The 15,024-nt window shown below is 37.9% G+C and overlaps 2 protein-coding genes across 2 annotated transcripts; both read left to right on the top strand.

Moving 5' to 3' along the window:
- The first annotated feature begins 1,591 nt into the window (after nucleotides 1–1,591).
- LOC139116996 (brevican core protein-like) lies at nucleotides 1,592–9,617 on the top strand. The gene is made up of 8 exons (XM_070679789.1): nucleotides 1,592–1,890; nucleotides 3,291–3,487; nucleotides 4,127–4,750; nucleotides 5,563–5,760; nucleotides 6,388–6,612; nucleotides 6,900–6,926; nucleotides 7,422–7,487; nucleotides 8,016–9,617. Exons 2-8 carry the CDS (start codon nucleotides 3,409–3,411, stop codon nucleotides 8,165–8,167), a joined length of 1,371 nt encoding a protein of 456 aa, XP_070535890.1. The 5' UTR covers nucleotides 1,592–1,890; nucleotides 3,291–3,408; the 3' UTR covers nucleotides 8,168–9,617.
- Nucleotides 9,618–10,041: 424 nt separating this feature from the next.
- LOC139116997 (uncharacterized) lies at nucleotides 10,042–14,970 on the top strand. The gene is made up of 6 exons (XM_070679791.1): nucleotides 10,042–10,169; nucleotides 11,622–11,773; nucleotides 11,960–12,154; nucleotides 12,682–12,891; nucleotides 13,420–13,458; nucleotides 13,725–14,970. The coding sequence occupies exons 2-6, from the start codon at nucleotides 11,671–11,673 to the stop codon at nucleotides 13,901–13,903; spliced, it is 726 nt and encodes a 241-aa protein (XP_070535892.1). The 5' UTR covers nucleotides 10,042–10,169; nucleotides 11,622–11,670; the 3' UTR covers nucleotides 13,904–14,970.
- Nucleotides 14,971–15,024: the final 54 nt, after the last annotated feature.

Genomic DNA, 15,024 nt, shown 5'->3' on the forward strand with positions numbered 1-15,024 from the left:
TTGCCATATTAGGTGAAAAACGGACTTTTTTGTCAAATTGGAGTGAATCCCTTTCCCATCCTTTCAGTGAGTTGCACCATGCTGTATTTTTAAAGATTAAAATGTGTACATGCGCCATTTACGCTGTTTATCATGTAGCTGCTTGGAGGCAGCCATATTTGGGTGCGGCACCCGTTTATTATTTGTCTTACTGAAACCTCCCCATGCAGTCCACTCAGTGGGTAATTATAAGTACTTAAATAAACATCTCTGAGTGAGAACATTTATATGAACTAATTTAAATACAAATATAAAATCATTAAAATAATGTCAAAAGTTGCAGCTCATGTGCCTTAATATTCACTTTATCATATATTTGTCCTTTGACAATCTCACACGAAGTTCCATCACTTTGTGATGCGTTTGATTTCGCAGTGTGACAAAGCAAGCAACGGTAAGTTACTAATCTGTGAACGCTGCACCAGATTATCACCGGCCTAATTTTGAAAATGTCAACAACGAACGCACCAGCAAGAGCATAACAGAAAATCTTCGACCTTGATAATCAAGGTCAATATGTATCTATCTTTATTGGCAATATCATATTCCAAAGTAATAAAATGAAATAATAGCGACAGGAAACCTGTGTCTAGGCCAAGACGCCCCTACCCCCACCTCTGGGGACAGACATATCCCCTATGGTTCATGATGATGCAAATAACAGCACTTTGCTTGTAAAGAATTACGAATGCAATTTTTGCGTGATGTATTTCAATCAACTATGACATTGTCCAACCCGATTCCTTGACAACCGTCTCCATTAGAGAAAATTTAGTCTTGACGTCTCACATTCGTCATTAAATCACTTTTCATTTAATTCAAATGTTTTATAAGGTCTAAGAAAATACGCCTTGCTACCAACAGACAACAAGAATAGCAAGAAAAAGCTATGATGGACACGTTGCCATCTCCAGATCTGATTTTCACCGATGTTTTTAAAATCAGACGGGAATGCATGACTTGTCAAGGTTCGTGCCTAGTCTGCTGTGACGTGTCTCAGTGAATTTCAATGCTTGTAATAATTGTTTTTAATGTTGAATCAGCAGTTTCTCAATATCTCTACATACACCTTTCTGTCTCGCCCTTTGACGTATAAAAAAAGTATATTGACGAGTTCGTCACGTGACAGTATTTCCGATTCACAATAATCCATGGTACATCACAGCTAGTCAATACATTTATGAGTTTCTTATAATTTTTGATGGTGTTGAAAACCTGTTCATTTCCAAAATATCAAACGGCACCTCATCAGCACAACGAAAAATTTTAAAATTGATCATTAGCATAGAATTGGGTGAATAAATCGGAATATTGACTGGGCGGCAATGCATGTAGCACGGATTCCAGAGAATACGATCTTGAATTAAATGTGATCAACAGTTGGAAAACATATGTCCCTACAACGTTAGCTCACTTCCGGAGTTTCCCCCTTTTTTGCCTGATAACAGGCTATTGTACCATTCACTTTTAATCTGGCGTGCACTTCCATGTTTACATTATAATATGTTAAAAGGTGATTCCAGGTCATGATTTGAAGGGCGCCCTCGATGGCCACTCTGATTCGTGTCGTTCATCACCTGTACACGTTAAAGCTGTCTGCAACCAAGTGCCCCACAACGAGGAGTGGTCTAGTTATTAAGTAACCAAGTTTGCAAATAAACTCAGCAAAACTCCACTACCCGATGTAATAACTATATAAGGCCTTCGTGGTGAATTTCGTCATGTTAAACATGGTTCATAACTTGTATTTAGATCAGACTCCAAGTCGATAAAATTGTTGTTCTCGATACTGTGATATATCAGTGGAGGATTCTCTGTAAGTTAACCTCGGATTCTGGATTAATCTGACAGGTATGTGCCTATCTTGTTTAACGTTGGTGTTTGTCAATATTTAGCTTCCATATTGTACAATGACGCTGAGTCGGCCATGTTTAATGTTTCTTACCTGTTGAATGAAGGAAGTCACTTTCAACGAAGCAGAGGCTAATTTTATGATCCTGAGGATAATTTCACGACACTGATATTGAACATGTGAACGTAGCTTCACGCAAGAATCCAAAAAGCTCGAGATTGTACTCGTATATTCGGGAATTTAATGTCGAAAGAGCACCCTCCCGCGAATTTATCATATGCAAAATGAATATTCAATAAGTAATGTTTGGATTTGCAGTTTCAAGTAGTAAGCGGATCAGAAACTGGCTATCGCAAATATATATATATATATATATATATATATATATATATATATATATATATATATATATATATATTATATATATATATATATATATATGTGTGTGTGTGTGTGTATGTATATATATGTATATATATATATATATATATATATATATATATATATATATATATATATATATATATATATATATATATATATTATATACAACTCACAAAAACTCAGCTTCATGAACCAAAGCTTTCTTACCAACTATTTTCCACACACACACACACACACACACACACACACACACACACACACACACATATATATATATATATATGTATATATATATATATATATATATATATATATATATATATATATATATATATACATATATATATATTCAATTAAAAGTGAACAATCACTTATTAAACTTAAACTTGTAATGTCGAAGTCCTTACAAATGAATCTGGGTCATGATCTTATGAATATTATTACCTTGAATTTATAAACTTAATTTTTAAATCAAATCGTCATGGAGATTGCAATATGGCATAATAAACCCTCGCGTATTAAGAAATGTGGCATTGATAAACATCAAATTCAAATGCATAAATCCAAAATCTTAAAGCGGTGAGTATGAATCTAACTGGATATGTGTCGTCATTACGTTCACAAAAATCCTCCAGGATTGCAGAATAGAATATGACATTAATATTACTTGTGATGATGGATACCCCCAATTACTGAGATAAATTCGTCTATCTGTTCAAACTGCATCTAGGCAACGCTTTAGAGTCCCACATGTCTTGAGTTGACAAAAGCATTCGTTGAAATAGTAACCTTCACGTTTTATTACCACATCGAAGTCAAACAGATTTTTGAACTGATTATCTTTTGACGTTTGGAGATCTCAATATCACCTTTTTTATGAATCGCTTCACCTATCAGGTAAAGAGGGCTATCATAGTCACCTGAAAGGCGACAGTAGAGTAGTAGGAACCCAGAATGATGACCCCAGTTGACTTATTTCATCACGCAGGTTGATATTTCACTTTTTTCCTATCAGATTGGATGAATATTAACCACAAGGCACGGTACAGTTTGTGAACCGCATCGGTCTTCTAAGAGGAGCGGGAATTTACTTCTCCACTCTGGATGTTTTAGACTAAAAACACCTCAACAACATGGCGTGGATAAAATTTTCAGTGACGCTGTTGTGTTTCATGGTGGTTTTCAGTTGTGCGAAGAGTGCAAACGATACAGGTAAGGACAAGCATGAATATTCAGAGGAGGCGATTGATTTATTGTCAGGCGTGTTTTCTGGTAGAACGACAAGGCAATCACTGTTTACTCATCGTGTTGGTGTAAGGTTAATGGGGTTTGGGAACCTCGGAGAGCACGCTCGTTTCAGTCCAGCGAATAACCTGCTTTCTTGCAGTCCATAAAGTCTTCACCTGTGTTGCTCAACCATGATCATAAGCAGGCTTTTTTACCACCATTCTACGTCACCCTTCACTTTGACAAGCGTTAAATTGAAAATATTAAAATAATCTTTTACTGGTGTTTGTAAAGGATTCAGGCATATAATCTATTAGCGACCATGCCTGTAGCTGTGCTTCGATAATGTTGAGCGAACTGGAAACGGGGTGACAATTACTGAAGATGCGTTGATGGAATACAGTGTGTACGGTCACCCTGTTTCATGTTATTGATGTCTGTACATGCGACAATTGGGTCTCAAAGATTCTCTGGAATTTTATCTGTGTGCATCATGGTGATGATCTAATGTTGACAAATCGTTATGCATCTAGGCACATACATAAATAGACTGTCTATGATTCATATAACAATAATGAAAAATTGATTCTGTAAATAATTAATTCTGTACGGTTCTTGATTCAGTCACCCAGCAGGCCCCTAAACCAGGACAGTGTCCGAAGTTTGGAAATGCAACTAGAAAGTTCTGTGAAGACTTTTGCGCTTATGACGCTGACTGCAGTGGTGACGAAAAGTGTTGCGACAACGGCTGTAGCTTTATCTGTCACGAGCCCGTTTCGTTAAACGTGAATATTACGAAGCCAGGGCACTGTCCTCCGTCGAGCGGAGCAGGGGGTATCTGTGTACAAGAGTGCGACGGGGATGGAGAGTGCGAGCATTCCAAAAAATGCTGCAACAACGGCTGTGGGCATTCCTGCGTGGAGCCGGATTTTGTGCCCCCGGAAAAACCCGGAGTGTGTCCCTCGGGCGCCGACGGTGGCCTGTGCCAGGCGAACTGCACAGACGACTACTCGTGTCCCGACCGACAGAAATGCTGCAACAACGGATGCGCGAACGTGTGTCTCGATCCCATGCCGGTTGTCATGACGAGCCTACCTCCAGTTTACGGTGACTGTCCGCCTACAATAAAGCATGTACCTTCTCAGTGTAACAACACTTGCTCTAAACCAGAAGACTGTTCACACGGAGAAGTTTGTTGCTATATGGAATGCGGATACGTATGTGTGGATATCCATGCTACAATACCAGGTAGGAATCACTGAAACTATCGGGAACTCTGGCTCCTTGTTTGTTGATTTATTTTGTCTGTTTGTTTGTTCATGCGTTGTTGTTTATTCGTTTCATATGTTTATTTTCATATACAATAAAGAACCAATCAAGAGTTGTATTTGGGTTCATATGTTTGTCAACACAGAAAGGTGTTGTTTTGTTTGTTTGTTTGTTATTTATTTATTGACAAGTATTGTTTATAAATGATACTTTAAAAAGTTTCTAATAAAACCCAACATATGAAATAAAGCATACCCTTCCTTTGCCATGGTAAGTAAGCACTCATGTGTGTCCACCACTCTCTTTAAATACTCCCTCCTAATTCAAACACTGTATTTCCTATGTGTCAAACAAACGCCGTTCTTTATTGACAAACATGAACACAAAGAAAACTCTTGATTGTTCTTTATTGCATATGGAAATAATCATTTGTAACAAATCAAAGAAACAAACGAACAAGCAAAAACAAACAAATAAACAAACAGGGAGCCAGAGTTACCTGTGCTGAAACCAGTGGTTGCTAGTTTTTTACGATCCATGGACATATAACTTATCTCTACGAAACATTATCACGACCGACATGAGGTTACCTACTCAACACAATGCTGTATCATGATCGGTTTATACTCGTATTCCGAGATCCAAAAGCTCACTTTGTGTAAAGTTTCATTTTTTGAAATGATTATCAGCCGAAAAAAAAGTGCACGATATAGTAATATAAGGTCAATGATGAACATATCCTGAACATATAGACTTCAAGTTCACAAACATATTCTTGGGACTTTTAACAGTGACACCGGATACAGGGGAGTGCTGTGACGAAGGATGGACCCACCATAACACGTCGTGCTACAAACTAGTGTCCGTGCCAGAAGACTTCCATCTAGCTGGCAGGGAATGCGAACTTCTACACCAGGCTCATCTGGCTGACTTCCACGAGAAAGAGGAATATTTCTGGGCCTTAAAGTTTCTCGAAGAACAAAATGACTGTGAGTAAGATACGTGCAAAAAAAAGAGAAATCTGCAGAAAAACTATAGCTGAAAAAATCTTTAATGGAACCTTGTACAAACATTCGATATTGTAATATATTCGTTTTTACTCGACTGATCAGTACACTTATGTATGATACATCACGTATGTATATATTTATGATTACGCCTCTAAAATCAAATAATTACATGTTTCCATCCTTTGCGCCCTCAAACTTTAATCTGTTCCCTTTTGTGTTCAAGAAAATCAAAACACGAACAGAAAACTCGATTTTCTCTGCAAACTTCAAATCGTTTCTCACAGGCTGTAGATCGACGAAGGGCACATCTGAAGAACACTGGGCCATAATCACTACTTGTCTGAGAGGTCCTTTAGCGATGAAGTAATCCATGTTAACCTCTAAGATAGTGATGAATTTTACTAAAGCTTGAGTAGTTTTCAGTCTTGTCCCAATGAAGTCATTTAAGATATGACAATAAGTCCCTGGTCATAATCACTACTATGTTGCTGAGTGAAAGACACAAACGCCCAGCCTGAACACAGACCAACTTTTCCCCACCTCAAAAGAAAAAATGTCCCAGTTTGGCATTTCAACAATTATATTATATCACTGATTTGTTTCCAGTTAAAAAACAAAAGCCCGTTTGGATCGGTCTTCAAAACACCATGACAGAAAACAGCGAGTGGGTATGGAGTGACGGGGCCCTACTGACCTATGACCTGTGGTTAGATGGCCAACCGGACGAAATCAACGCTTGTGGGGCCAGCCAGGGTCTCTATGGCGACGCGGGCTTCCTGAACAGTCCTTGCAGGGAACCACAGCAGTTTCTCTGTGAATACAAACTCGGGGGTGAGTATGAATATACTTGACAACAAAAGATAGCAGACGAATTTTTGGCTTGGAGGGCTACATGCTATCTCACAAAAGTTGCACGAGAAAGATTGTTGCATCACTTTCTGATCTATATAGGCCTACTCCTCTTCAGAAATAATGACGATTTAATCAAAGGTGCCTTTGATATAGATACAATGGTGAATGAAGGAGATCGTGAATAAATTTGAATGAACATTATGGTTTGATTATAAAAGGGGAGAGAAAAATAACTGAATGTAAAAACGGTCTTCATTCTTCGACAGGTGATACGAGTAAACCAACGAAGACAGGTGAGTGTCTGGAAACATAAACTGCCGCATTTGACAGTATTTTCATTAGCTCTCACCCTTGAAAACCAGTTATGTTGAATTAAAAAGTATATGCCATGGAAAAAAATTATATTGTGTACAATACGAAATGTTGTACCAGTGACAAATACAGTCTATTCTGGACTTAAATTTCATAATCAATGAAAAAATATTAGACATCTCGGACTTAAAGACTGTATCAAAAAAGTTGAAATTTCTAGTGCTAGAAACTGCATCAAAAGTTACAGCTGAGCTTTAATCATCCAATGTGTAGATTAAGCCTTTTCGGTGCATTGGGGTTAAAAATACTCTTACCACAAACACAACCATGTGCAGAGTTGTGGGTACCGAAGTTTTTCTACTCACGAAAAGCTTGATATTTTCCGACTTTGTGAGTAAGATATACCTTATCGGCTCGCTGATCATAGACCGTGTTACTTTCATGAAATCTTAGATTTTCTACCTATTGTCCTGTAGAGAAACCAGACCAACCGGCTGCGCCAATTGAAGATTCCATGGAATACTTACACAAACTCGACAACGGTGAGGAGTTTTTGTCAATCTATTGGTGTTAATCTGTAGCTTAGAAAATACAAGTTCACTTACATGGAAATTGACACAGAATAAACAAAAATCGAATAGATGAATAACAGCGCACAAAAGTCACTTTATCATAGCAAGCCGCGCGTATAGTATTGAAATTCCTTGACCTTTTGATCTTGTTATCAGAACCCTGTACATAGATCTAAAAGGATCACAATCGTACCACTATGTGGCGCGTGATCGTCATCAACTGAATGATAGTGTTAACGGTTGTTAATCTCCACTTTGGGCCAAACTATCAATACCAAATAAAGCCATCATTTATCTGTCGATGAATACATGTCTACCCAAATAAAAAGACCAACCCAATAGACAAAACCATGTCAAGTGTCTGTCAACACTAACTATATATATATATATATATATATATATATATATATATATATATATATATATATATATATATATATATATATATATATATATTTTCTCCATGTGTTTAATCGACACTTTCTCTATCTTTTGCAGCTATCATAGCGGTCATTGTCATTGCTGTTGTAGTCACGGTGTTTGGTATTGGTGGCGTAATCGTCTACTGTGTCAAGGCCAAGCGTTCGTTCGTCCACCAGAAGCTACGTAGGGATGACGAAATGACTATTATAGAAAGCATGGATATATAAATGTCTGATTTCAGCAGGTTCAGTGATTTACTCTTCATGCTGCATAGAATATATCAAGCCGCCGGGGTTATTTTTTCGCAATCACTGTCCCCAGGGGAATTCTTCACCAGAATTTTTCAAAGGAAAGCGGTGATTTTTAACTCGGGGTCACACAAAAAAATACTGCACAGCCACAACTGTACAATGCTACTGATGTGTCATGAGAAAACATGACTGAACGTCCGCTTTTGCCATATATGGAATTATGCAAATCAGCAGTGACTGAATGACTCTTATGTTTCGCACTTCGGATGATCTCGGCAGTTGGTCGTTTTGAAACGATGATATGATTAATGGGGAAGCCACGTTACAGTATAAATATGTCGAATTTAAGAGCCGACGTTCAACAGGTGGTTATCTTTGACCATCTGTTTGGAAACGTGGAAATTCCTTGAATTTTTTGCATTGCTGCCTACATTTAAAACTTCTTTCGAGATATTTGCTTTCATTTGAACACATACTATATATATGAACAAGTTTTCGGTCGGTACTTATCTGTTATTCTCATCTTTGCTTCGACCATTCTGTACATAAACTTGTCTGTAAGTGAACTTGTAAAGGGCGCATGCGCACACGCCAGACACAGGGAGTTGAACATTATATGTATCCAGCTATGTAAGACGGACACCTGTTTTCAGTCCCTCGATAAAACTCTATTATTTTAGCCAATTTATATATGTATTGATAAACTTATTTCAAATACCTTAAATTCACTTTTTTAAAGCTATTTTATTTTCGAATCACAATGTATCTGGTTACGTGTTGATAAAATTTGTGATTTTTGTGTGCAAAGTGTAGGCCTATAGACACGCTAAAATACGGTCGTTAGGCCTCAAGTTGTGGACGACTTTTTTATACGATTCATCGGCCCTACATCAACAGATGGGAAGGCAGTACGAAAGAATTAAAGCTCGAGCTTCGATGAAACGTTAAGAAAGAAAGAACTTCAGACGTCGACAGTGACGCCAGATAGTCAAAATTGGCACTAAACGCTTCTTCATCATACGTATTTCATCTCAATATTGAGTGATAAACTGCTTAAAGAAAGCGAAAATAAAAATAAAAGGTCAAGCCTTGTACTGACAACGAAGTAGTGCAAATATGAATGTTAAACAAAATGTTTAATATTCATGGGATACAACTTGTGTATTTTTCAATTTTGTCATTCAGATTTTCATTTCAAGATTTGCAGTGACCGTAGTGATATTGTTGAACATTTCTTGAAATTTTACACGACAATCTGGTGTTATAGATTTAGTATTAAATTGTGACTTACTTAGACAAGTTAAAACTTGTGATTTAATTCTCAGATTGTTTTTCTTCCTTTATGCTGTTGACTTTCAGTATCTTGGCAATTTCAGTAACTTTTCAAAGTTAAAAAAGTTATTAAAAACTTAATTGATTTAAACAAGTAATGTCTTCGTTCAAAAAGGAAATTCGAGTGAATGATTGGTATTCAATGAAATATATATGAGAGAGCCGGGGATAGGGGGAGAGAGAGAGAGAGAGAGAGAGAGAGAGAGAGAGAGAGAGAGAGAGAGAGAGAGAGAGAGAGAGAGAGAGAGAGAGAGAGAGAGAGAGAGAGAGAGAGAGAGACAGACAGACAGACAGACAAAGACGGAGACAGACAGAGACAGAGAGGGAGAGACACAGACAGACAGACAGACAGACAGATATATCGACACAGGCAAACAGGAATTGTTTCACGATCTATGATAATTACTGCGAATCTGACGCGGGAAAACAACGGTGATAATATGCCGGTTTTACGATTGATCGTTTACATTCAAAGTTTAACCGATAAGGTTCGGTCGGTCAAAGAGTAACTTTGCGTTGACCCTTGACCTTCCAAAAATACATATTGAAGCGATGACTCAGAAAGGCACACCTATGTGAAACTTTATGTCTTTTTTGTGAAAAATCTTGATCAAGATTCTAGTGTGTTCCGGTGATTTTGCAGAAGGTAAGTTCACCTCTGAATTTGCCCTGTTTCAAATTATCAAAAACTTTATCATAAACGTAGCATTTCACCTTTATCAGCCTCTACATCTTCATCGAGAATGAAATATAAACAAAGCGACGCCATCTTTGAAGCAATGCATATTGTTCTGCAACTCAAAATTTCAGAGTTTCAGGCCTTGTTCATCAAATGTGTTTCCTGTTGGTATAGTAAAAGAAAAGTACTTTTTATTCGTATGACCGGTGTTGTGTATATGTCGGCGAGAAGGCCTAAATGTAGTATTGCGTTTTCGATGAAATGCTATAGTTGGTGAGCGACATTTCTACTGGTAAATCATTAACAGTTTGTCGGTTTTAATGTGGCACTCAGTCGGTACAAGGGCCAATGACTGGCTGCCCCTTGCTCGTTAAAGCTGATAAGTAGAGTTATATTTCGTTGTTTTGTGTGTTGTTCGAATGAAACGCCATTGGTGTCCAAAAAAGTTCACAGCGTCGACTGTTGTTTATGTGTGTGTGTGTGTGTGTGTGTGTGAGAGAGAGAGAGAGAGAGAGAGAGAGAGAGAGAGAGAGAGAGAGAGAGAGAGAGAGATATCAATAAAAAAAACTACAGGTCAGGGACTCAGATGAACAAACATGCCAACTTTCTGAACAGCGCAGAGATTGGTTGTTCATCGTATCCACAAAGGAAAGAATTCAAAGAAGAGGTATTAGCATACGTTCGGTATGTCCATAAACTTTGACGTGCAACTGCCACAGATCTGAATGGCACATCCATAAATAGTGTAAAGGTGGCATAAATGTTTGTTCTGCAACATTGCAACAGTTAATTAATTTAGTTTCCCGCCGGAATTTTGTCGCCCAAAAAACATTATTTCGGGGAGGTTTGCACGGGCACGAAATAATCGGCCAGATATAAGAGTACTTTCTACTTTTCAATTTGCTGTGTCTGTGTCTAAAGTGTAGAATGCACCTCGGGGACAGATATTCGGGCGCTTAAATGTTTACAGTTCTTTTCTGGTCTACCGAGTACCGTTAGTCGGGACTCATTTTTAAGTAAAGGTGTGACCATCTCAGATTTGCGACAAATTTAACTTTTCCCCATAGAGTTAACACTTGGATTAAGGCCATTTTGAATTTCAAATAAACGGGAAATTGGTAAGGGACTGGTTGGGAGTTTCGTTGAGGAAGGTTTTAGCAAATATAATAGTCTTTCTATTTCAAGGTGTGTACTATGCACTACCTTAAGACAGTTAAGATCAAGCGTTGTATATTATCTGCTTGTATACAGCAACATCTTATGCCGAGACACATAGAGCTGGACCATAGACCCTCGAGAAAGAAACTTTTCGGGGGTCTATGGCTAGACTAACCAAGGAGCATCGAGCACTGCATGGAACAGAGTTACAAGATTTGAGTAGCACTATAAATACAAAGTCGATTGCATGTTCTTTTGCAGAGTGAACTCAACCTTAGGCTACGTCACATCAGTTGGAACCAAAAACAAGATGTGTAACAAAATGGTGTCATTACTGACGCTGGCCTGTGTGCTTGTGGCTGCCCAGGGCATGTATACTGATAAAACCGAAGACGACATACTTTATGAGACAGGTGTGTTAATGTGTTAAAACATAAATGTTTAAAAATTATATGTATGTTTTTTTTGTGTATTGTGATATTTTATATATATCACTTGTTGTCAACTATGTTTTCAGAAGATAGTCACTTTTGAATGAAATAAATATGTATTTACAGAAAGCACTTTATCAGTTAAAACTTTTACTATTTCGTCAACAGAGAGCAAATGTCCGTCCGATGAATGGTACGCATCGGGGCTATCGTGTTATTATCATCTCAGCGGCGGACTTGACTTTTTCGAGGCCAACCGAGCCTGCATCGCTCTGGACAAGAGAGCCCACCTGGCCGACTTCCGCGATCAGAGCCAGTACTACCACATCCATCACATTCTGGCGCACGAGAATCAACATCATGGTGAGCTCTAGCAACATAGAACGATGACTTTCAGGAAAAAAAGAAACACCTTTCATATCGCATTAATGACTAGAACATCTAAAGAAAGTCGAACGTCGATGAAAAATAGCTGTTTAAATATGTGTAGAGACCTCATTGTAAAAACAAAGAGGACTTTTTAATCGAAAGACACGGACATGTATTTCGGAGTAAAAATTATTTCGTACCAAATTTGCCGATGGTTCGTATGTGCTTTTGGCTACGCCATTTTTGTTATAAGAAAGAATGCGCACGGGAACTAGTCAGCGCACTGCACGGATGTCTCTGTATAGATTTTTGACACCGCTCGTTCATAGTATGTAAAAATTGTGTCGTTCCCTTCATTTCAGAATCATACATTTTTCCCATCATTTAAAACGTCAAATGTAATCTGCGATCTTTATCACCAACTCCTTGTAATCTTGCCTCACATGTCTGATTTCCACTAAACTTAAATTGATTAGAGCTCGACCACTCATCCCCTTCCTTGTGATTGCTTCCATTTCCAGAACATCCAACATCAGGCACGTGGATCGGTCTGATGAAGGACGGCGAGCAATGGACTTGGACTGACGGGACGCCTCTCGCTTACAACGATTTCTGGCTCCCATCGGCGATGTTTACCGACGGCAACTGTGGCTACATTCCATCTCGCAGGGTCGGCTACGCTGTCGGTTCGTGCGACCACAAGAAGGCAGCTTTGTGTGAGCTTATACCAGGTGACACGATGACTCAATATTCAAATAATGATGGCACTGTTGTCTTATAAAATCTACATCGTCAATTTGTGAAGAGCTTCAGAGACTTACCGGACTTTGGTTTGTTTCTCTCGCATAAATAGACACTATTAACTGTAATTACCAAGACTACGTGTATCGATCTTACTTAATGACCTGATATATCGATCTTTTTTGAAACACTTTGGATGTCATTGAAAAACAGACAACAGCTGTCGGATGGAAAGATCGTTGTCGAATCTTGATAGTCGGCCAAACTATACAAAAAGACACTAGTGATGATTGATAAGCATAGTAGTTCCAATGCCTAGATTGAGTTGTTAGTTTATTTCGGCACTGACATTGCCGGTAATTTCAGTCATCGTGGCTAACTTTGCAGGGTCAACGGGATTGGTGGCCACCACTGAAGTTCTATACGTTTTTACATAGTGTACGTGTTGAAGCGCGACCTCCCAATACATGCGAACAATTGACTGATTGCTGTCGTTTTCTCGTTTTTATTTTCAACAGAGGAATATACGATGATCGAGCAGCAACGGAGAACAAGAGGTATGGTGCAGTTAAAGATGAGAATATACAGACCACATTATATTTCATGACTGCAACTTCATGATATGACTATCTTCGATCGATTATTTGGAAACTCTTATAAGTCGAACATCATTGGCTTGCAAATGCGTTAAATATCATTTAGTTAATATTTAATTATTTGCTGGTTCTCCTGTTACAAAACTGGAATATATATCAAACGGCAGCCACTGTTTGACATTCTTAAAAAGTTTACTTATTCTGTCCCCTTCTCTCTCTTTTCACAGATATTGTCATCGTGTCGATTGTTATCGCTCTGGTTTTAGTCGGAGGCATCGCCGTCTTGGTGACAGGAATTGCCAAATACTGTTGTAACAGAAGCCCCAGGGACAAAGGTTACAAATTACACAAGGACCAGGAAGTTTTCATGCCGACGGTATATCCCGTGAAAAATGACCAAATATAGAAAAAAACTCACACAGTTATCATACTATTTTGTAAAATCAGCATTTTGAATATAACACAGAAAATGCATTTTAGGTACAAAAATCTTTCCACACTGTTACAGTAATAGCTTCTTGCTTCGATGCTGTTTTATCGTTTATATCTCAAAAAAAGTTACAAACACAGTCTAACAACTTGGCAAGTCTGATATAGTTTTGGTTTTTGTCGGTCAGTCGCATGATGCACGATAGCAAGACACGTTAGAGTGATTACGTGTTGTATAAGGTTACACGGACTGTGCGCTAAGGTAGAAAAATTTTGCCAGCCATGTAAACTATGAAATCGTATATATCATCTAGATACGCATTGAATAAATAAAACTGCCTGAAACTTTCTTAAAACATCCATATGCATATTAATCAATTGGGCTTAAATAAACTGACAGGATTTTCCCTACACATTGTCTCATGGTGATGGTCAAACACTCCCTGTAATTGTATTAACCGCATGACGTATTTCATGACGTAGGTAAAAGATATTGAATTCGTTGGTAGTTTTGTATTCATAGAATTCCGTCACATTTTGATCAATTATGACATGACAAGTTGAACTATCTCGTAGCAATAGGATGTATATTAGCGATTATCATATCTAAGCTGTATTACAAGATATTACAATCGTTTCTTTGTTTGTCCCCACGGAAAACCTGAGTTTAACATACTTTCTGTGAACAGCACTTTTCTCTTCCCATATCTAGATTTTTCAATCTAGGTCACTGACAAAACAGCTATGCTATTGGAATATAATCACCCAGACATTTCCCTTTTTTCATCGTCGACATAAACTGAGTGTTCGTTCTGATTTACTGAACGACAATCATCCTGTTCCTAGTTGAACAGAAAAGGATCCAAAAGGCGATAATGTCATAGCTAGACAAGTCACGACCCCTGTTCTTTAGGAAATGTCGACAATGACACCGTATTTTATGTATCCATGTCACAGGTTACAGGTAGTCAGGTCTAGCTGCCAATACGATGTTAATCATACTTAGATAAATATGTCTTTTTATAATAAAAGCAAGTAAAATGGTTCATTGTCTCCGATCTAATCAAATATTTTATTTATATAATATGTCGCATTTAT

The sequence above is a fragment of the Ptychodera flava genome, chromosome 18 (assembly GCF_041260155.1).
Source record: "Ptychodera flava strain L36383 chromosome 18, AS_Pfla_20210202, whole genome shotgun sequence".
Taxonomy (NCBI): Eukaryota; Metazoa; Hemichordata; class Enteropneusta; family Ptychoderidae; genus Ptychodera; species Ptychodera flava.

Excerpts from the sequence above, each read along its gene's own strand:
- LOC139116996 (XM_070679789.1), top strand. The coding sequence starts at position 3,409 with ATGGCGTGGATAAAATTTTCAGTGACGCTGTTGTGTTTCATGGTGGTT. Across the intron at positions 4,751-5,562 it reads TATCCATGCTACAATACCAG|TGACACCGGATACAGGGGAG; the intron begins GTAGGAATCACT and ends GACTTTTAACAG. Across the intron at positions 6,613-6,899 it reads CTGTGAATACAAACTCGGGG|GTGATACGAGTAAACCAACG; the intron begins GTGAGTATGAAT and ends ATTCTTCGACAG.
- LOC139116997 (XM_070679791.1), top strand. The coding sequence starts at position 11,671 with ATGTGTAACAAAATGGTGTCATTACTGACGCTGGCCTGTGTGCTTGTG. Across the intron at positions 12,892-13,419 it reads TTTGTGTGAGCTTATACCAG|AGGAATATACGATGATCGAG; the intron begins GTGACACGATGA and ends TATTTTCAACAG. Across the intron at positions 13,459-13,724 it reads GCAGCAACGGAGAACAAGAG|ATATTGTCATCGTGTCGATT; the intron begins GTATGGTGCAGT and ends CTCTTTTCACAG.